This window comes from Canis lupus, chromosome 20 (genome assembly GCF_003254725.2).
Source record: "Canis lupus dingo isolate Sandy chromosome 20, ASM325472v2, whole genome shotgun sequence".
NCBI classification, from domain to species: domain Eukaryota; kingdom Metazoa; phylum Chordata; class Mammalia; order Carnivora; family Canidae; genus Canis; species Canis lupus.
Window position 1 is genome coordinate 33,189,217 of NC_064262.1, and position 21,273 is coordinate 33,210,489.

The 21,273-nt window shown below is 37.7% G+C and overlaps 1 protein-coding gene across 5 annotated transcripts in view; it reads left to right on the forward strand.

Moving 5' to 3' along the window:
* The window catches only part of DNAH12 (dynein axonemal heavy chain 12), a 203,306-nt gene that overhangs the window by 60,212 nt on the left and 121,821 nt on the right, over window positions 1-21,273 (forward strand). For all 5 annotated transcript variants that reach the window (XR_007404380.1, XR_007404379.1, XM_049098394.1 and 2 more), the window contains exons 23-32: window positions 314-433; window positions 964-1,120; window positions 1,352-1,524; window positions 10,824-10,976; window positions 11,228-11,467; window positions 11,796-12,041; window positions 12,355-12,474; window positions 15,728-15,837; window positions 18,902-19,085; window positions 19,209-19,349. Coding sequence is in view for 3 of the 5 variants with exons in the window: in XM_049098394.1 (XP_048954351.1) it covers window positions 314-433; window positions 964-1,120; window positions 1,352-1,524; window positions 10,824-10,976; window positions 11,228-11,467; window positions 11,796-12,041; window positions 12,355-12,474; window positions 15,728-15,837; window positions 18,902-19,085; window positions 19,209-19,349 (1,644 nt within the window). In the remaining 2 variants the exon portion in view is untranslated. The remainder of the gene's footprint in view (window positions 1-313; window positions 434-963; window positions 1,121-1,351; window positions 1,525-10,823; window positions 10,977-11,227; window positions 11,468-11,795; window positions 12,042-12,354; window positions 12,475-15,727; window positions 15,838-18,901; window positions 19,086-19,208; window positions 19,350-21,273) is intronic.

Here is a 21,273-nt window from a genome sequence, read left to right on the forward strand (position 1 = left end):
AAAATGATTTGATAGTTATCTAGCTAAATTCAAGGGACCAGATGAAACAAGGTCCCTTACTCCTCTGCCATCTTGAGCTTTCCCTGTTAACATGTTAGCAGTTCATCATTCCACTCTTTTATGAATAAACAAAAACATTTTAAAATATAATTTATAACAAGTTTTCTTTCAAATAGTCATCTGAAAGTTTTCATGACTATGTGATATTCTAGCCTATGAATCTAGCAAATATTGCACTTCCCTATTTTTAGACATTTAGCTTTTTATTCCTTCCATAATATTGTAAAGGTAAAAATGCTTTTTAATTATTCAGGCTTATCCGGAATCCATAAGAAAAGATTGGGTTCGAGAATGGCCTGGCCAAGTTGTACTTTGTGTTTCTCAAATGTTCTGGACTTCTGAGACACAGGAAGTTATAAGTGGTGGGACAGAGGTAAAGCATTATTTATTTATTTATTTATTTATTTATTTATTTATTTATTTATTTATTTATTTATTTATTATGTAGCGAGAATGCACACAGGGGAGGGGCAGAGAGAGAGGGAGAATCTTAAGCAGGCTTCATACCCAGCACAAACTCCACGCAGGGCTTGATTTCATGACCATAAGATGATGACCTGAGCTGAAATCAAGAGTCCAACATTTAACCGATTAGCCACCGAGGTGCCCTAAAGCATTTTTTTTTTACACAAAATCATTTCTACTGTGATGTTTCTTAGTTAGCTTATCTATTCTTCATAAAGGCAGTCTTCCCACCAGTTTGTACATCTAGCGTTAAAATTATACAATTTGCTGAAAACTTGTTCTTGGCATTTTATGAAGGTTAGACAAACTCATTCTGTTTTATAATTCATCTCTATATTGAGATATATTATGAAGTCAGAATTGTTTTGTAAAAGAGTATATAAAATATATGTTTTAGATACTATATATCATTAGTTTAATTGCTTTTTTATTTTGTAGGCATTAAAGAAGTACTATAACGAACTTCAGAATCAGCTAAATGATATTGTAGAGCTGGTAAGGGGAAAATTGTCGAAGCAGACCAGGATCACTCTGGGGGCTTTGGTTACAATTGATGTCCATGCTAGAGATGTGGTCATGGACATGATTGATATAGGTATGTGACTCTTTAATGTTAAAGATAAAATATCAATAGCTTCTAGAAACAGAGATTTATACAGACATCTTTTTCTCTCTCTACAGAATTTATTTTACATGATTTTTCTCTAAATTGGAAAACAAATTATTTTAATATTTGCTGTTATAAAAGTTGATAGAATACCTATTTTTCAAAGATTTTTCCATTTCATTCAAGATTATATGTCTTGTTTTATTTTATTCTTTCTAGGTGTCTCACATGACACAGATTTCCAGTGGCTTGCTCAGCTTCGATATTATTGGGAATATGACAATGCTCGAGTTCATATCATTAATTGCAATGTGAAATATGCTTATGAATATCTTGGTAACTCACCTCGACTTGTCATTACTCCTCTAACGGACAGGTGTTACAGAACATTGGTATGCATTTAAATTATTTTAATTCATACATTAGAAACTACTTTTTGGTTTATTGTCATATTTTCTTATCCAAATTTAACATGGCTATCCTCATTTTATTCTCTTACCTGTAATGGTTGATTTGAGCTATTCCTTCCTAGTCCCTAGATCCCTTTATATGAAATTATAGTAATAAATATTTACTTCTGGGTGCTTCTGTAGAATACAAGAGTGTTTGGATTCTAATTCTTGAAAATCATGAGTCATTTCTATTGTGGATAATTAAAAAAGAAGGTATTTGAGATTTAAACAGAAGACTGGAGCTGCAGGAAATGGTATCAGTTTTTGCAGTGGAGTTCTGGGAGACATGACAGGAAGACAAATGAAGTCCATCTGGGCCTTAGAACACCAAGTTATTTCTGTTGAAACGGAGGAAAAGAGCTGAAATGCAGGGAGTGGTGCTAAGGTCTGTGTGTTGAGAAGCTATGGAAGATAAAGCTATGACTATAAACAACAACAGCAAAAACTACCTGGGAATAATGTTGCCTGATAAAATACAGGACTCTCAGGTAAATTAGTTATACCAATAAATTATTCATTGTCTATCTGAAATTCAAACTTAACTGGGCATTCTGTATTTTAATTTGCTAAACCTGGTAACCTTACCTGAGAATTGAGGAGAACCATCAAGAAATACCAATCTACCTGTGCTAAGTAAGTAAAATTAAGGTTCATTGAGTTCTCTAGAAGCAGAGATGAAATGGGGGTTCTAGGGCAAATGATTTACTAGGGAATGCTCTCAATAAAAACCTGTAGAGTGAGGAGAATAGGGGGGAAAGCTAACTAACAATGCAGTTTCAACAGAAGTATAGCCTTAGCCTAATCTCATGGCTCTGATGAATGGCATCATGGGGGTATCCTACTTTAAGGCAAAGGAGCCTGGCTTTTTTTTTTTTTTTTAAGATTTTTATTTATTTATTCATGACACACACACACACACACACACACACACACACACACACAGAGGCAGAGACACAGGCAGAAGGAGAAGCAGGCTCCATGCAGGGAGCCTGATGTGGGACTCAATCTTGGGATTTCAGGATCATGCCCTGGGCTGAAGGCAGGTGCTAAACCGCTGAGCCACCCAGGGATCCCAGAGCCTGGCTTTCATATCCCTTTATGGTCATTGGTTATCAGTCACCCCTGGGGCTAGGGCACGAAAATTAAGAAAGGGAAACTTCACTAAAATGGAGCTGGGAGGCTAGAAGGAGAAGCTCTCAAGCCCTACTACCACCCATCATGCAAAGCCAACAGGAAGAGAAGTACTATCATTCCTGACAGGAAGAAACATGTACAGGACTTCCTAGCCTGGAATAAGGACTTTCTTCTTCTCCGGAAAGAGCCCAGCCAATGAGAGACTGTCTCAACTCAGCCAATAAGAAGCTACTGCACTTGGAACTCCCAGTTTCCTGGAAAAAAAAAAAAAAAAAAAAAAGGAACTCCCAGTTTCTTCTAATGGATTACTTGTTTATAATGACCCTTCCCATTGCTCCCTTTCCTCTATAAAAGAGCCTTCCTATCCTTCATTCTCTAGGCTTACCCATGGTTCTGTAGAAGCTTGTATGTTCTTTTTTTTTTTTTTTTTTTTTTTTTTTTTTTTTTTAGCTTGTATGTTCTGAATTGAAATTGTCTGCTATTCTTGAACAAATCCATTCTTGCTGGTAAACTAACTGATAGTTTTAAAGGTAACAGGCGTGAGTAAGCTCTCAGGTGTTCGTGGATAAGGTAGCACCTATTATTCTGGGGCAATTCTCAGGAGAAGACAGTTGTACGCTATTTGTAGCTGATACAGCAATTGGGGTTGGATACAATGGCCAATGAAGGGTGTCAGTATATCTAGGATAAAATATTTCTTTCTTTTTTTTAACATTTTTAAAAAAGATTTTATTTATTTATTCATGAGAGACACACAGAGAGACAGAGGCAGGCTCTATGCAGGGAGCCCCACGGGGGACTCAATCCCAGGTCTCCAGGATCACACCCTGGGCTACAGGCGGCGCTAAACCACTGTGCCACTGGGGCTGCCCTTAACATTTGTTTTTATTTAAGTTTGATTTGCAAACATATAGTATAACACACAGTGCTCATCCCATCAATTGCCCTCCTCAGTGCCTGTCATCCAGTTATCCCAACCCCCCAACCCCTCCCCTTCTGCAGCCCTTTGTTTCCCAGAGTTAGGAGTCTCTCATGGTTTGTCTCCCTCTCTAACTTTTTCTACTCAGTTCCCCTCCTTTCCCTTGTAATCCCTTTCACTATTTCTTATATTCCATATATGAGTGAAACCATATGATGATTGTCCTTCTCTGACTGACTTATTTCACTCAGCATAATACCCTCCAGTTCCATGCAGGTCCAAGAAAATGGTGGGTATTTGTCCTTTCTGATGGCTGAGTAATATTCCATTGTATATATAGACCACATCTTCTTTATCCATTCATCTTTCAATGGACACCGAGGCTCCTTCCACAGTTTTTTTTTCCTTCCACAGTTTGACTATTGTGGACATTGCTGCTATAAACATTGGGGTACAGGTGTCCTGGTGTTTCACTACATCTGTATCTTTGGGGTAAATCCCCAGTAGTGTAATTGCTGGGTCATAGGGTAGCTCTATTTTTTTGAGGAACCTCCACACTGTTTTTCAGAGTGGCTGCACCAGTTTACATTCCTACCCACAGTGCATAAGGGTACCCCTTTCTCCACATCCTCTCCAACACTTGTTGATTCCTGTCTTGTTAATTTTCACCATTCTCACTGGTGTGAGGTGGTATTTCATTGTGGTTTTGATTTGTAGTTCCCTGATGGCAAGTGATGCAGAGCATTTTCTCATGTGCTTGTTGGCCATGTCTATGTCTTCTTTGGTGAAATTTCTGTTCATGTCTTCTGCCCATTTCATGATTGGATTTTTTGTTTCTTGGGTGTTGGGTTTAATAAGTTCTTTATAGATCTTGGATACTAGCTCTTTATCTGATATGTCATTTGCAAATATCTTCTCCCATCTGTAGGTTGTCTTTTAGTTTTATTGAGTATTACTTTTGCTGTGCAAAAGATTTTTATCTTGATCAAGTCCAAATAGTTCATTTTTGCTTTTGTTTCCCTTGCCTTTATAGATGTATCTTGCAAGAAGTTACTATGACTAAGTTCAAAAAGGGTGTTGCCTGTGTTCTCCTCTAGGATTTTGATGGATTCTTGTCTCACATTTAGATCTTTCCTCCATTTTGAGTTTATCTTTGTGTGTGATGTAAGACACTGGTCTAGTTTCTTTCTTCTGCATGTGGCTGTCCAATTTTCCCAGCACCATTTATTGAAGAGACTGTCTTTCTTCCAGTGGATAGTCTTTCTTCCTTTGTCGAATATTAGTTGACCATAGAGTTGAGTGCCCATTTCTGGGTTCTCTATTCTGTTCCATTGATCTATGTGTCTGTTTTTGTGCCAGTACCATACTGTCTTGATGATCACAGGTTTGTAACACAGGCTTGAAATCTGGCATTGTGATACCCCTGGCATTGGTTTTCTTTCTCAATATTCCTCTGGCTATTCGGGGTCTTTTCTGATTCCATACAAATCTTAAGATTATTTGTTCCAACTCTGTGAAGGAAGTTCATGGTACTTTGATAGGGATTGCATTGAATGTGTAAATTGCCCTGGATAGCATAGACATTTTCATAATATTTATTCTTCCAATCCATGAGCATGGAATGTTTTTCCATCTCTCTGTGTCTTCTTCAATTTCTTTCAGAAGTGTTCTATAGTTTTTAGGGTATAGATCCTTTACCTCTTTGGTTAGGTTTATTCCTCAGTATCTTATGCTTTTGGATGCAATTGTAAATGGGATTGATTTCTTAATTTATCTTTCTTCAGTCTCATTGTTAGCGTATAGAAATGCCACTGATTTCTGTGCATTGATTTTGTATCCTGCCACATTGCTGAATTGCTGTATGAGTTCTAGCAATCTTGGGATGGAGTCTTTTGGGTTTTCTACATACAGTATCATGTCATCTGTGAAGTGGGAGAGTTTGACTTCTTTGCCAATTTGAATGCCTTTTATTTCTTTTTGTTGTCTGATTGCTGAGGCTAGGACTTCTAGTACTATGTTGAATAACAGTGGTGATAGTGGACATCCCTGTCATGTTTCTGATCTTAGGGGAAAGTCTCTCAGTTTTTCCCCATTGAAAATGATGTTCACTGTGGGCTTTTCATAAATAGCTTTTAAGATGCTGAGGAATGCTCCCTCTATCCCTACACTCTGAAGAGTTTTGATCATGAATGGATGCTGTATTTTGTAAATGGTTTCTCTGCATCTATTGAGAGGATCATATGGTTCTTGCCTTTTCTCTTATTGATGTGATCTATCATGTTGATTGTTTTATGAGTGTTGAACCAGCTTGCATCCCAGGGATAAATCCCACTTGGTCATGGTGAATAATCCTCTTAATCTACTGTTGGATCCTGTTGGTTATCTTGGGAAGAATTTTTGCATCCATGTTCATCCGGGATATTGGTCTATAATTCTCCTTTTTGGTGGGGTCTTTGGTTTTGGAATCAAGGTAATGCCGGCCTCATAAAATGAGTTTGGAAGTATTCCCTCCCTTTCTATCCTTTGAAACAGCTTTAGTAGAATAGGTATTATTTCTTCTTTAAATATTTGATAGAATTCCCCTGGAAGCGATCTGGCCCTGGACTTTTGTGTCTTGGGAGGTTTCTGGTGACTGCTTCAATTTCCTCCCTGGTTATTGGCCTATTAAGGTTTTCTATTTATTCCAGTTCCAGTTTTGGTAATTTGTGGTTTTCCAGAAATGCATCCATTTCTTCTAGATTGCCTAATTTGTTGGCATATAGCTGCTCATAATACGTTTTTAAAATTGTTTGTATTTCCTTGGTATTGGTTGTGATCCTTCCTTTTTTATTCATGATTTTATTAATTTGAGTCTTTTTTCTTTTTAATAAGGCTGGCTAGGGGTTTATCTATCTTATTAATTCTTTCAAAGAACCAACTCCTGGTTCTACAGCTCTTCTGGTCTCTATTTCATTGAATTCTGCTTGAATCTTTATCATATCCCTTCTTCTGCCTATTGTAGGTTTTACTTGCTGTTTTTTCTCCAGTTCCTTTACATGTGACGTTAGCTTGTGTATTTGAGTTGTTTTTTTTTTCAATTTTTCAAGGGAGGCTTATATTGTATTTCCCTATTAGGACTGCTTTTGCTGTATCCCAAGGATTTTGAATGGTTGTATCTGTAAGAGCCTCATGGACTCTTAATTGTTTTTCTCTTTTTTCCTCAGCTTCCTTCCTTACCATCAACTTGTCTTCTATGTCACTCACTGTCTCTTCCACCTCATTAACCCTAGCAGTTAGAACATCCAGTTTGGATTGTATCTCATTTAACCTATTTTTAATTTCAGCCTGATTATATCTGAATTCTGCAGGAAACGAAGTCTCTAGGATCCTTTATGCTTTTTTCCAGAGCCACCAGTAGTTTTATATTGGACTTATGAATTGAATTTCTGACATCATACTGAAATCCAAATTCTATAACTCTGTGGCAGAGAATATTGTTTCCGGTTCTTTCTTTTGTGGTGAATTCTTCCTTCTAGTCATTTGTCCAGTGCAGAGCGGCTGTATGAGAGGGCTAAACCAAAACTATCAATCACGACCTAAGTAAAATACACCCTAGATGATTCTGAAGGGTCAGAGACCAGAAAATAAAGGAAAAAGAACAGAACAAAATAAAAGGATCACTAAAGTGAAAAACAAATTTTAAAACAAAGTAGTAAAAATAAAAAGTCAAAAATCAAAAACAAAGAAGACAAAATAAAAAGAAAAAAAGTAAAGAAAAGAGAAAAAAGAAGGGAGGTATGGTGGTGGTGAGGAAGTGGTAGTGGAGAGAGAATGTGATCTACCTGATGGGTCTAGAGGGTGATCCTCTTGGTTCAGAGTGTATTTTGTTCTGTATGTTAGAAGATGCTCAATTCCAAATTTATATAAACCAGCAATACTTATACAAAGGTCCAACATTGACCACAAAAACATAAACAAGATAAAAGAGGGGGGCAGAATGGGAAAGAAGAGAGCATATAATCTCACAGAATGAACCAACATGGTGTTCCACTTGGTTCTGGGTGTATGTTGGTCGTGTTTTAGAAGGTACTAACTTCCACCACTGTAAAATAAAATGAGGCAGAAAAAACAAAAACAAAAAACAAATACCCATATCTCGTATATCTACCAAAATTAAATTGAATATGTTGAAGGGAATCCAGAAGTGAAAAATATATTTAAGACATGTAATTGTAGAAATATGAAAGTCAAAAAGGAAAAAACTTAAAAATCAAGAGTTGTAAAATACTGTAGTTAAGGTGGGAAAATAGAAAAAATATTGGAAATTTTTAGTCTGATATAAAAACGAGTTGTAATGGAAAAGAAAGAAAGAAAAAGAAAGGAAGAAAGAAGAAAGAAAGAAAGAAAGAAAGAAAGAAAAAAAGGACCCTCTAGTTCTATGTACTATTTTCCCTCAGTCCTGGAGGTTTCCAGTGCTGCTTGTTCAGTAAACTTGCTTTTCCCTTGTACTTCCAGCAGTTCTTCTGGGGAGGGGTCTGCTGTGCTGATTCTCAGGTGTCTGTGCCTGAGTGGAGATGCCCGCCCCTTATCAGGTGCTAGGCTTAGTATGAGCTGTTTATCCTATGAGGCCTTTGTTCCTTAGAAGCCCTGCCTTTCCCAGGCAGAGGTGAAACAGAGGGGAAAAAAATGGTGGTGGCCAGATTTCTAGCGCTGGAGTTGAGCTCCCTGCAAGTAACTAAGCAGTCTCTCAGTCCGCACTGGCCTCGATGCTCCTGGGGGCAAGCACCGGTGCACTGATCTGCACAGCTTGTGGGCACCCAGCAGTAAGAGAGTTCTTGCTTTCCTGTGCCCTCCCTGCTTCCGCCTGTCTCAGGGGGAGTGAAGCCTTGCCAGCTTTGTCCACTTGGGCATCTTGGGATCTGGGGCCCTGTGCCGCTGGCCCGTGCTCCTGGGGACCGCCTCTCCTGAAGAGAATGGAGTAAAGCCACCTCCGTCCCTTGCCAGCCTCTAGAGTAAACGCAGCTCCAGAGCCAGCCCGCCAAACTCCTGGCTTCTCCAAAATGCCCCGAGGGCTGCGGCACTCCAACCCTTTACTGATGTCGGACCGTGGTTTGTGGTGAGCTTTCCCCTGGGCACCCCTCCTCTTATAGTGACTCCAGGAAACTTTTTTGTTTGTTTTGTTTTAAGATTTTTATTTATTTATTCATGAGCGACACACACACACACACACACACACACACACACAGAGGCAGAGACATAGGCAGAGGGAGAAGCAGGCTCCATGCAGGGAGCCTGACGTGGGACTCGACCCGGGGACTCCAGGATTATGCCCTGGGCCGAAGGCAGGCGCGGTAAACCGCTGAGCCATCCAGGGATCCCCGACTCCAGGAATCTTAAGGCTTCACAGTCCCTCCTGAGATTCTGCCTAATTTCCCTGCTAAGCACTTTTTCATCAGGGAAAACTCGGGCTTGGATTTTTAATGTTCCCACTTCTCCAGGGCTGGGCTTTCCTGCCCCGGAGGCTTTTACTGCTCCATTTTAACCCTGCTAGTCACGGTTCCCCTTACCCACTTTATTCTTTTTTTATTTTATTTTTTCACCTTCCTACCTTGTTAGAAGTGAAAACCCTTCTCTCTGTAGCGTTCCAGCTGTTCTCTAAATCTCAGGTCGAATTCGTAGGTGTTCAGGATGTTTTGAAAGTTGTCTGGTTAAGTTTGTGGGGCCAGATGAGTTGAGGACCTCTACTCTTCTGCCATCTTGCTGATAGGATAAAATGTTTCATCAAACCTTTCTACTTTTTCAGGAAGCTACCAGAGGGCCGGGACCATGTCTGTCTTGTTCTCTAGTCTAGGGGTGAACAAGTACACAGTCCCTAAATATTTATTGTGTAAATGAATCTCAAGCTTCTGTCTCCTCCCTGGGACCTCAGAGAAGTCAGAAGCTGTCAGTACTTGTGGAAGCTCACAGCTTTGAGTTGTAAGATAAGAATCTCATTAACACTTGTATAAAACACTAGATATTGAAAAAATTTCTATTATCCATAATAAAGGGAATCCATTTGCAAGCATTTTCTTGAAATTGTAAAGAAGGGAGAGAACCTGAGGTTTCCAGCAATCAAGTTAATGGGTATTAATAGTATAAAGCATTTAGTATAACCTTAAAATGGTTAAAATATTGATACTGCCTTTATTTAATAAGCCGTTTTAGTAAATGTGAAAATATGATTTATTAATCAAAATTTTTATTTTAATTTTATTAAATTATTTTATAAAAATAGACTTTTTTTAAAGAGCAGTTTTATAGGTTCACAGCAAAATTAAGCAGAGAGTACGGAGAGTTCCCAGGTATGCCTTACTGTACCATATGTACAACTTTGGTCTTAACTCTATTTTTTTCTAAAAGGAGTTAAGTTTCATACTTAACCCTTATACTAGTTTTCTTGAAATAAACTCCACAGTTGGAGTTGACTGTAATTTGTGTGCTTCCAGCCACTGTTCTAGTCCTTTTGGGGACTCAGGAAGAATTCAGAAACTGCTGACTTTGCTCTTAAGCAGCTTTAAAGACTAATTGTGAGGAAAAAAACCCAAATGTACAAAATTAACTTTAATGCAATGTAGAAAGTGATCATATTGATAAGAGAAGTACAGAACAGTGTTGTAGGATGGAGAAAATGGAGAACATACTATGGGTGGAGTGCAATAGCCAGGGTGAATTGTGGACAAAGTTGCATAAGAGGTCCTCTGTTTCTTTTCCAACTGATGGGCCCCCACTTAAAATACTCATTTGCACGGGTTGGCTTTTGGCAGCAAGCCATGGAGATTGCCATTAATGATCTCTACAACTGTCTCCACAACCATCTCTAATCAAACCTTTCTGACCCAGTGTTAATGTCTCAAGGCTAGATTCCTTTTGTTTTTAAAGGCGAATGGAGGGATCCCTGGGTGGCGCAGCGGTTTGGCGCCTGCCTTTGGCCCAGGGCGTGATCCTGGAGACCCGGAATCGAATCCCACGTCGGGCTCCCGGTGCATGGAGCCTGCTTCTCCCTCTGCCTGTGTCTCTGCCTCTCTCTCTCTCTCTCTCTCTCTGTGACTATCATAAAAAAAAAAAAAAAAAAAAAGACTAAATCCATTTTGTCAGCAATTGTCTATTATAGGTCCCCCCCCCAAGCTAAGCATGAATTTCTTTTCATACGTATTTTTCTTTTCAGATAGGTGCCTTCTATTTAAACCTTGGAGGAGCTCCAGAAGGGCCAGCAGGCACAGGCAAAACTGAAACCACCAAGGACTTGGCTAAAGCTCTTGCTGTCCAATGTGTGGTATTCAACTGTTCAGATGGGCTAGATTACCTAGCAATGGGAAAGGTAAACTTGCATATTAAATGTTGCAAACTTATAGCTAGGTCAACTGGATAAACTGAAGGAAACTCACATTTAAGCATTATTTGAATGTTTATGCATTATTTGAACCTCAGTTTTAGGGGTAAAGATATCATTTTTATATTTGGGGGTTTATTGGGCTTCATTTTTAGGTTTGACTTAAAGGATTAAATATTTGTTTCACAAATGATGCCTCTTTATAAGAAAACTCGACTCCTTTTTTCCCTTGTTTTTAGTTTTTTAAAGGATTGGCTTCTTCCGGTGCTTGGGCTTGCTTTGATGAATTCAACAGGATTGAGTTGGAAGTGTTGTCGGTGGTAGCTCAGCAGATCCTTTGCATCCAGAGAGCCATTCAGCAGAAACTAGAAGCGTTTGTTTTCGAAGGAACAGAACTGAAGCTCAATCCAAACTGTTTTGTAGCTATTACCATGAATCCTGGCTATGCAGGACGCTCTGAACTGCCAGACAATCTGAAGGTAATATTTTGTAAGAGTCAATTTAACCAAACATAGCAGCAGCGCAATCCACTCATAATTTTCTCACATGCGTTTGTAAATCTCCCTTTTACCTTTGCCATTACCTATAAGGTAAAACTCTAAAAACTTTTTTAGGTGTCTAACACATATTAAAATACACAAAACCAATACAGTACTGCTGGCAAAAAAATCACAGAATTAATGAAAAGATGCTGCGTTGGGGGAATAAACTTGAATCTCACCACATTCTGTTGGGATGCTTGTGCTCAGCTCTTGAAGAATGGTTTCCTTGATATAAATAATATATTTCATTCATTATATATTTCAGGTTCTTTTTAGAACAGTAGCTATGATGGTTCCAAACTATGCGCTCATAGCAGAAATCTCCCTCTATTCCTATGGATTTTTGAATGCAAAACCTCTGTCCGTGAAGATAGTGATGACCTACAGGCTTTGCTCAGAGCAGCTCTCGTCACAGTTTCATTATGACTATGGCATGCGAGCAGTAAAAGCAGTTTTAGTGGCTGCTGGAAACCTAAAACTGAAATTTCCCCATGAAAATGAAGATATGCTGGTAAGCATTAAATATATATGTTGTGAAAGCTTCAGTATGAGATTTATTTACTTATTTATTTTAGGAAAGTTGATGAGGAGCTATAAATAGGCAAATAAGAGAATTGTTGGCTTTGAAACTTTTTATGTGTGGTTGAAGTAATAGTTTGCAGGGTTATGTTATTCATTATAATTTATATGCATCCAAGGACCTTTTAGCATTATTTAATATGGGGATTCTACAGAACAATGTGAAAGGAACTTTGACTTCTGGTGGTGGGGAGGGTGAGGAATATGGGCAACTAACTTATGTTGCACTCTTTGGATGATTTTAGCTTCTTCGATCAATTAAAGATGTAAATGAACCAAAGTTTCTATCACATGATATACCCTTATTTAATGGAATAACTAGTGACCTGTTTCCTGGTATTAAACTTCCTGAAGCTGACTATCATGTAAGTAAGCCTGTGAAAATGACTTATTCTGCAAATAAATTTATCTGATGACTCAGTCATTTTAAATGAGTGAAATTATTCTATTGGGAGGATAAACCCCTTTCATTAATGAGAATGAGCAAAGTTTAGTATCTTCTGTTATATGATACAAGATTCAGATTAAAGATAATGCTTTTTCTAAGAGAATGAGTACTTTTGTGATTTATAATACTACAATGTGTACTATGATTCTGTTGTATACTTTTAGCAGGTAAAAAAAGAAAAGTGGCAAAACATTCTATAGTTAACATAAAAATTTCTCATATTTAAGTAATATGCTGACCATTTTTAAAGGAAACAAACCATGTGCATTTTCAATTTCATCTAAATTATAGATGTTAAAATGTACATATATACATATGTATACACATAGTAAGTGTCTTCTGTTTATAGCTGTTATTTAATGTAAAATCAAGATAAAAAATTTAATTAAGTTTTTAATTTAATTTCAGGATAGTTAACATACACTATTATATTAGTTTCAGATATACAATACAGTGATTCATCAATTCTATATACTACTCCATGCTCATCACGATAAGTGTACTCTTTAATCCCCATCACCTATTTCACCTATCTGTCCACCACTCTGGTAACTAACCATCTGTTTGTTCTTTATAGTTAAGAGTCTGTTTCTTGTTTTTTTTTTTTTTTTTTTTCCTCTCTCCTTTTCCCTTTGCTCATTTGTTTTGTTTCTTAAATTCCATGTATGAGTGAAATCATATGGTATCTGTGTTTCTCTGACTGACTTATTTCATTTAGCATTATACTCTCTAGCTCCATCCAGGTCATTGCAAAAGGCAGAATTTCCTTCCTTTTTATGGCTGAATAACATTCCATTGTATATATATATATACACCACTTCTTCTTTATTCATCTATCAATGGATTCTTGGGTTGCTTCCATAATTTGGCTATTATAGATAGTGGTGTTATAAACATAGGGGTGCATGTATCCCTTTGAATTAGTGGTTTTGTATTATTTGGGTAAATGCCCAATAGTGAAATTGCTGGATTGTATAGGGTGGTTCTATTTTTTAACTTTTTGAGGAACTGTTTTTCAGAGTAGCTACACCAGTTTGCATTCCCACCAACAGTGCAAGAAGCTTCCTTTTTCTCCACATCTTGCCAAAACTTGTTTCTTGTGTTTTGATTTTAGCCATTTTAACAGATGTGAGGTGGTATCTATTGAGGATTTGACACCAAGGGGATGTTCAACAATTCAATTCTGACACTGACTCCAGGTAGTTAGTGTCAGACTTCACAAGACTTGCCCTCACTTCAGACAGTCTCAAGTCCTGGGCCACCTATGTTTCTTTCTTTATTTTTTTAAATTTTTATTTATTTATGATAGTCACACACACACACACAGAGGCAGAGACATAGGCAGAGGGAGAAGCAGGCTCCATGCACCGGGAGCCCGACGTGGGATTCGATCCCGGGTCTCCAGGATCTCGCCCTGAGCCAAAGGCAGGCGCTAAACCGCTGTGCCACCCAGGGATCCCTGGGCCACCTATGTTTCTGACTGGGTTTTCCACAATTTTCCTGCCCAGCTTTGATAATTCATTAGACTAGCCACAGAACTCAGGAACACGGTTTATGTTTACTGGCTTATTTTTTAAAGATTTTATTTATTTATTCATGAGAGAGAGAGAGAGAGAGAGGCAGAGAGAGAGAGGCAGAGACATAGGCAGAGGGAGAAGCAGGCTCCACGCAGGGAGCCCATGGCGGGACTTGATCCCTGGACTCCAGAATCATGCCCTGGGCTGAAGGGAGGGGCTAAACTGCTGAGCCACCCAGGGATCCCCAGTTTACTGGTTTATTATAAAGGATGAAATTTGGTGGTAGGGGGAGTGGCACCTGGCTGGCTCAGTAATGGATTATATGGACTCTTGATCTCAGGGTTGTGAGTTTAAGACCCAAGTTGGGTGTGGATCCTACTTAAAAAAAAAAAAGACACAAAGGATACACTTTGGGAAGAACCAAATGGAATAGATGTGTAGGGTCAGGTAGGTATGGGTGGGTGGCAGTATGCTTCAGGGTGTATGTCATCCTCCCTGCATTTTGAGGAGCTCTCTGAACCTTGTTGTTCAGGTGTTTTTACAGAGTGCAGTCTTCTGTTCTTTTCCTCCCTTCTCATTCCCTCCCACCCCATGCATTCACCAAAGGCTAGTAAGTAGGGCTGAAAATTCCAACCTCCTAATCCCTGGGTCTTTCCTGTGACTGGCCCCATCCCAAGGCTATCTAAGGTACCCACCTAAGTCAACTCATCAACATAAACTTGGGTTTGATTGACAAGGGTTCATTAAGAACAACAAAGACATACTTCTATCACTCAGGAAATTTTAAGGGTTACAGGGGGCTCTATGCTAGAGACTGGGAATAAACCATATGTATTTTTATATTATACCACAGGTAATTATCAAGATGATTCAGAGTATGCTAATATGATTTTTAAAAATCAGAATGAAAACACAAAAATTTTAACATTGTCATAGAGAATTCTTTTACTCCCATGAATAGAGCAATAAATCCATGGATCCAAAGCTTCCGGTTTGAAAAAAACTACTAGGAGTTAGTGCTGTGAGGTGCGTGGCCAAGTGGCTCAGTGTACATACAGATAAACGAAGGGGAGTCAGCGCCATAGAAAAAAACTGCTATGTCATATTGCTTTTTAATATGTTCAATATTCCTTTTTTTTTTTTTTTCTTTACTGACTCCTTTTGGGTTTCAGATAGCGTTTGTTACTCCATTAATCTTCTCTTTTGGAATTTTAGCACCTCAGTGTCACTCCACAGGTTAAAATATACACCCTTGACTTATTACAATTTACCTTAAGTTTGAATTTTATCATTTTGGAAACAACATAAATCTAAATCCTGGAGACCCGGGATCGAGTCCCACATCGGGCTCCCTGCATGGAGCCTGCTTCTCCCTCTGCCTGTGTCTCTGCCTCTCTCTCTCTGTGTCTTTCATGAATAAATGGATAAAATCTTTAAAAATAAATAAATAAATACATAAATAAATAAAGTAATTGAATTCTTTTTGTTTTTCCTTTAGTTAAAAAAATTAAGCTTTTAAGAAAAACTTTATCAAGTATTTTATCAGTATATGAAGATGCAATTTTTATTTTCAAAATGTAAAGTCTATGATATGTATGAAGTGATTTATAATACCATTTTATAAAAATGCATTCCATTTTTCTTTTATTTTAGGAATTTTTAGAATGTGCTCATGAAGCCTGCAAAGTACATAATGTTCAGCCAGTTAAATTTTTTCTTGAAAAAATGATTCAAACATATGAAATGATGATTGTGAGACATGGGTAAGATTATAGATTATCATTGTCTGCCTTTGCTAGATGCTTTTTTCAAGTCAAACTATTAAAACAAAATTTGTGAACCAAAGGATCAATAAATTTTGTATGCTAGGTAGGCTAGAGAACGACAAGCTCCATCCCCTAATTTCCATTCTAGTAACTTAAAACAAAGGTTTATTTCTCTCTCATGCTACCCATCCAACAAGGACTGGTAAGGCGTGCTCATTCAGTGATGTAGCACTAGCGACGAGCACAGTTTGCCCTTTTGGTCATCAGATTCGTTATTTGTTCTCCTTCATGCACAAACCCTTCTTTCCCAGGAAGACAACTTAAAAGTTCTAGTCAATCAACAAACTATACTTAAGGTTCAGGATCTCTAGGTGATATATGTTAGTTTCTGCATCAGATTTGGCAGTTGTTCCTCTTAATCGAAAGACCTACAGACTAGAAAAACAAGTTATCTGCCCTCCACACACCTAGTTTTAATTATAATAGTGGGCTTACTAGAACAGGCTATTGGAGCAAGCATTACTATCCAGAAATTGAAGAACTGGAGACACAGCCAACACTGATTGGTAGCAATTCTGAAACCCACTTGGGGAACCCCAGTTCCAGCAATAAATTGACTGTTAAACTGATAGTTTAAACCTCAGGACCTCTCACTTGTAGGGACCTTTCCAAGGAGTCATCATCATTTGATATACATAATTTATTAGATAAGGGTATCATTAAAGAGGCTATGGACATTCTGTATCCATAGTAATATATATAATTTTTTCCTACTCCACTGACTGTAGAAACTTTAAACCCCATAAAACTTGGATCCACTTCTGCATGATTTTGCAGGGGCTTTCTAGTTAACTATTTTCCATGGATACTGGTTCAACTTTCTTGAGAGGTCTATCCATCTTCATTTCCTTCCCTGTCACATGTGAGGTGGATAATAGAGAATTTGTTCCTGGGAGCTGAGAACTGTCTTCAGCCTGCTTCCTGCCTATAGAAAGTTGGGGTCTCAAAGGTCATGATTTTTTTTTAAAGGCAGGATTTTAAACAACACAAAACTTACTATGATATGAATTTTCAAACATATACAAAAATAGAGAAACTAGTAAAATCAACCCTCATGCATCCAATATGCAAGGATCATTTTTGTAAAATTTTTCTTATTTATTTAAGAGAAAAAGCACGAGTGAGGGAAAGGAGCAGAGGGAGAGGGAAAAGCAGAATCCCCGCTGAGCAGGGAGCCCAATGTGGGGCTCGATCCCAGGACCCTGGGATCAGAACCTTAGACGAAGGCAGATGCTTAACCAATTGAGCCACCCAGGTTCCCCTGCAAGGATCATTTTTAAGTCTCGAACATACACATGTGTTTTAGCCTAGGCTCATAGTTTGTCAGTAAACTCCCTCAAAAACTTGGTAAGCTTCTTATTTGTTTGATTCCAAGCAGCTCTATATGCCGGTAGACGAGCATACTCCTTATAAAGTCATACCTTTATAAATTTCCTTGCAGTATCCTTGAGCCTGTCAAACTTAATTGAGAAGGCCACAAGCTTAATCTATTTTACCTCCTGAAATGATTTTATCCTCCTGAAATGATTACTGGGAACCATATTAACCTTTCATAGATTTTAATAGTGATACAATGGCCCTACCCCTTAATATTATCCTTGGTGCCAGGCTGAGTAGATATTTGTTTTTTGAAGGTTTTCTCAGTTTATCTTTTACTAACTGGGGATGAGAATAAGTTGGTTGTAGATTCCTGAATTTCTGGACTTCCTCTATTCTCTTTTATTCCAACTTGCAAACTGGCCTTTTCTCTCCCCGCCACCCCCCACCCCCCCCCGGGCTTGTTTCTTTCCAATAGTTCTTTGTTAAATGTAGCCATCAGCTGGAATTATATAATAATGATATTCTATTTATTATCCTTTTTCCTAAAATGAAAATTTCATTAGATATATTATCTGTTTCCCAAGTTATCTTACGAACAAATTTACCAAGTGTTTTATCATTGTATAACATTAATTGCTGATCTTTTATCTCTAATAACAGTTAATTTGCCATCCACAACCTGGTCTCTAAGCCAATGCCACATATTTCTTTTTATTTTTTAAGTTTTTAAAAAGATTTTATTTATTTATTTGAGGAAGAGAGAGTGAGAGAGAAGGAATAGAGGGAGGGGCAAAAGGAGAAGCAAACCCACCACTGACCGGGAAGCCCAACATGGGCCTCAATCCTGGGATGCCAGGATCATGACCTGAGCCAAAGGCAGATGCTTAACCAACTGAGCCATCCAGGCTCCCCTTAAGTCTTTTTTATTATGGGTATAATACTTTGCCCTTCTAGGAACCAGTTTCTGTCAGTAAGGATGGGCTTAGGTTATTCTTTAGAAATGATCAGTCACTAAGACCCAAATCTTAGTGACTTAAAAAAACAAATGCTTATTTCTCATTCATACTGTGTCCATTTTAGGTTAACAGGAAAGATCTACTCATCATAATTACTCAGGGTTCCAGGCTGTTGGAGCAGCCAAAATCTTAACATTATGGGTCACTGCTGTGCTGGAGGGAGAAGCTCTGTAAGAAGAGAGCTCTGAAAGCTCCATCACTGGCAGTGATCTGTCCCCTGTTAGGAAGTAACACCCTCTTATTGCTCATTAGTCACAATTTCCAAAAGAGGGCAAGGAATTTTACTGTGTGATGGGAGAGGGGAGATTCAGAAGTATTGGCAAAGAGCACTAACAATTACTATAGCAAATAAATTGAGGAAGGGGAACCTTTTTTACTCCTCTCCTTAGGAGGCTGCGAGACATTTTTTTTCAATCTTAAGAGTGTACAGTTACATTTTCATTTTTATTTGGAGATTTTTTTATTATATTCTCTTTTGTAGATAGTGGTATTAATTAGTGAATTTTAGAGATTAACCAGTTCAGAAGTTAAATGTATTCTCAAGTCTGAGAAAAATTCATAGAACTTCAAAAATTATAAATACTAGTATTTTATACACCAGTATACAGGCAAATAATTTACCATTATTTTTTAGAATCTTCTTATATTATTCTTTTCCTTAATAGTTTCATGTTAGTAGGAGAGCCTTTCTCTGGTAAGACAAAAGTTCTACATGTGCTGGCTGATACCCTAACTCTTATGAATGAACGTGGCTATGGAGAGGAAGAAAAGGTCATTTATAGGACTGTAAACCCCAAATCCATTACTATGGGCCAACTTTTTGGACAATTTGATCCAGTGTCTCATGAGGTAATTTATAGTATAAATATTCTCTTATTGACAATGCACATTAAACCAAGAAATTTGAGATATTCTTAATATGATCACTTTATAGTTTTATAAAGGAAGCTTTCCAACTCTTTTTTTCCCTAGTGGACTGATGGTATTGTGGCCAATGCTTTTAGGGAATTTGCCTTATCAGAAACACCGGACCGGAAATGGGTTGTATTTGATGGTCCCATTGACACTTTGTGGATAGAGAGCATGAACACAGTATTGGATGATAATAAAAAGGTAACTCATAATGATTAAAAGCAAAACTGAAGCATGATATGAATATACCAAACACTACTGAACTATATAAACTTAGAAAAAAGTTAATATGGTAGATTTAATGTAAAATGGGGTTTTTTGGGGGGCCACGGTTTTAAAAAAAAGCAAAATAGATGCAGACATGCTTAAGCAATATTATGTATTCAACAGTTGATTGACTAGGATTATATATTTACAGTAAAGGATGCAGCAAGCTTAATAAGTTTATAAATTATCTTTTCAATGAAAACTATACTGTAGTAAATCCTTTGCTTAATTTATTTTTGTAGAATAAAAGTGTATTAAAACCATTGTGTTAGCAGGAGGGCATAATAATGTAATAGACGTTAAGTTGTGAAGTGTTTCTAGTTTTAGGGTTTCTTACAGAACTTCGATATTTTAGGAGGAAATAAAAAGGGTTCATTCCTTTTTGAAACCATTGAATACATACAAGCACTGTGAGATACACAGAAGAACTAGAAAATGGAAATCCTCTCAGTATTGTTTGTAATTGAGAGATAACATATAAACTGTACTGTGTGACTAAGTTTAGGTTCTGCCCTTTTTAAAACCTATATGTGCCTTCACATAACCATCATTTAAATAAAAATGAATAAAATTTCTTGCACTTACATGGCTCACTCATGTTCTTTCTGAATCAGTACACTTTCCCGCAGGGGCAATCACTACTCTGACTTCTACTGTGATAAATTAATTTGCTGGTTATTGAATTTCATGAATATGGAATCATACTCCTTAGTGTTTTCCTTCTTGTGGTCAGCATGGTTTCTGTGATATTCATGTTGTTGTAGTTCCATTTTATTTATTCTTTTTATGTCTGTATTAGTAACTTATATGAATATATCATAATTTATTTTCATACTTACATGAAATAACTACACTACTAAATAAGCAAATTAATTAGCATTCAAACAAATATGCCAGCATGTTGTCATGGGTAGTTGATCATTTATTCATATTCCTTTTTTCTGTTATATTCACTGAGCTAAGAAGTAGTATTGATTCATAAGAGAAAGGCTAATAAGGGTCTGGTTCAGAGCCAGGTAGGAGGATTGTCTCATATTGGATGAAAGGGAAGCAGGAATGGATAGGTCTAGATACAAGTAAACATGGATTTGATGTGGAAATTTGAAGGCAAATCCTTTTGATTGATTGATTGATTGATTATTTATTTATTTAGTGAACTGGTAGACCCTGGTTCTTTGCATTGGAGGACAAAAGGAGATTTAAGTTACCTATTATGGAAAATGAGGAAGAGAGCTGCCTATGAAAGCAGAGAAGCATATCTGAGGATTAGTCATAGTGCCAAGGTCCACCTTTGTGAGATTTTCCCTACCAGTCTAAGCAGCTTGGATGTGAGTATAGACGATGTTGCCAGGCTGGAAGTACAGAAGGACTTTAAAGATATTGATATGAGAGTACTGAAAGTGCTAGATGGTAGAATGGAAGCTGCTTAATAATGAGGGAAATGAAAACAGCAGAGATATGAAAATGAAGAACAAGTGTAGTAGGAGTCAGTGGGTAAGAGCACTGGATGAATAGGAGGCTTCAGGCAGAGACTGGCATGCTTGAATTTAGTATTTCAGAATTGTGTAGTGTTCCAGGAGAGATGGTCCCAAGGTATATAAAGTGGATGACTAGAATGCCTTAGAAAAGTAAATGAAGACAAGATAATCAAAGAACTAAGGGGCTGCCATGTTGTGATGCTCTTCCTCATGGACACTGGGTCAGGCCGGAGTTATAGTAGAGAGGAAGAAACTGAATCAAGTATCAACGATGGCGTTGCTTGGGTGCTGGTAAGTGAGAAGAGCAAGCATGTTTGTCAAAGAAGCAAGGGGTAGAGAGGGTGGAGTAGAGTATTTGGGAAACATGATGGGGGAGTAAG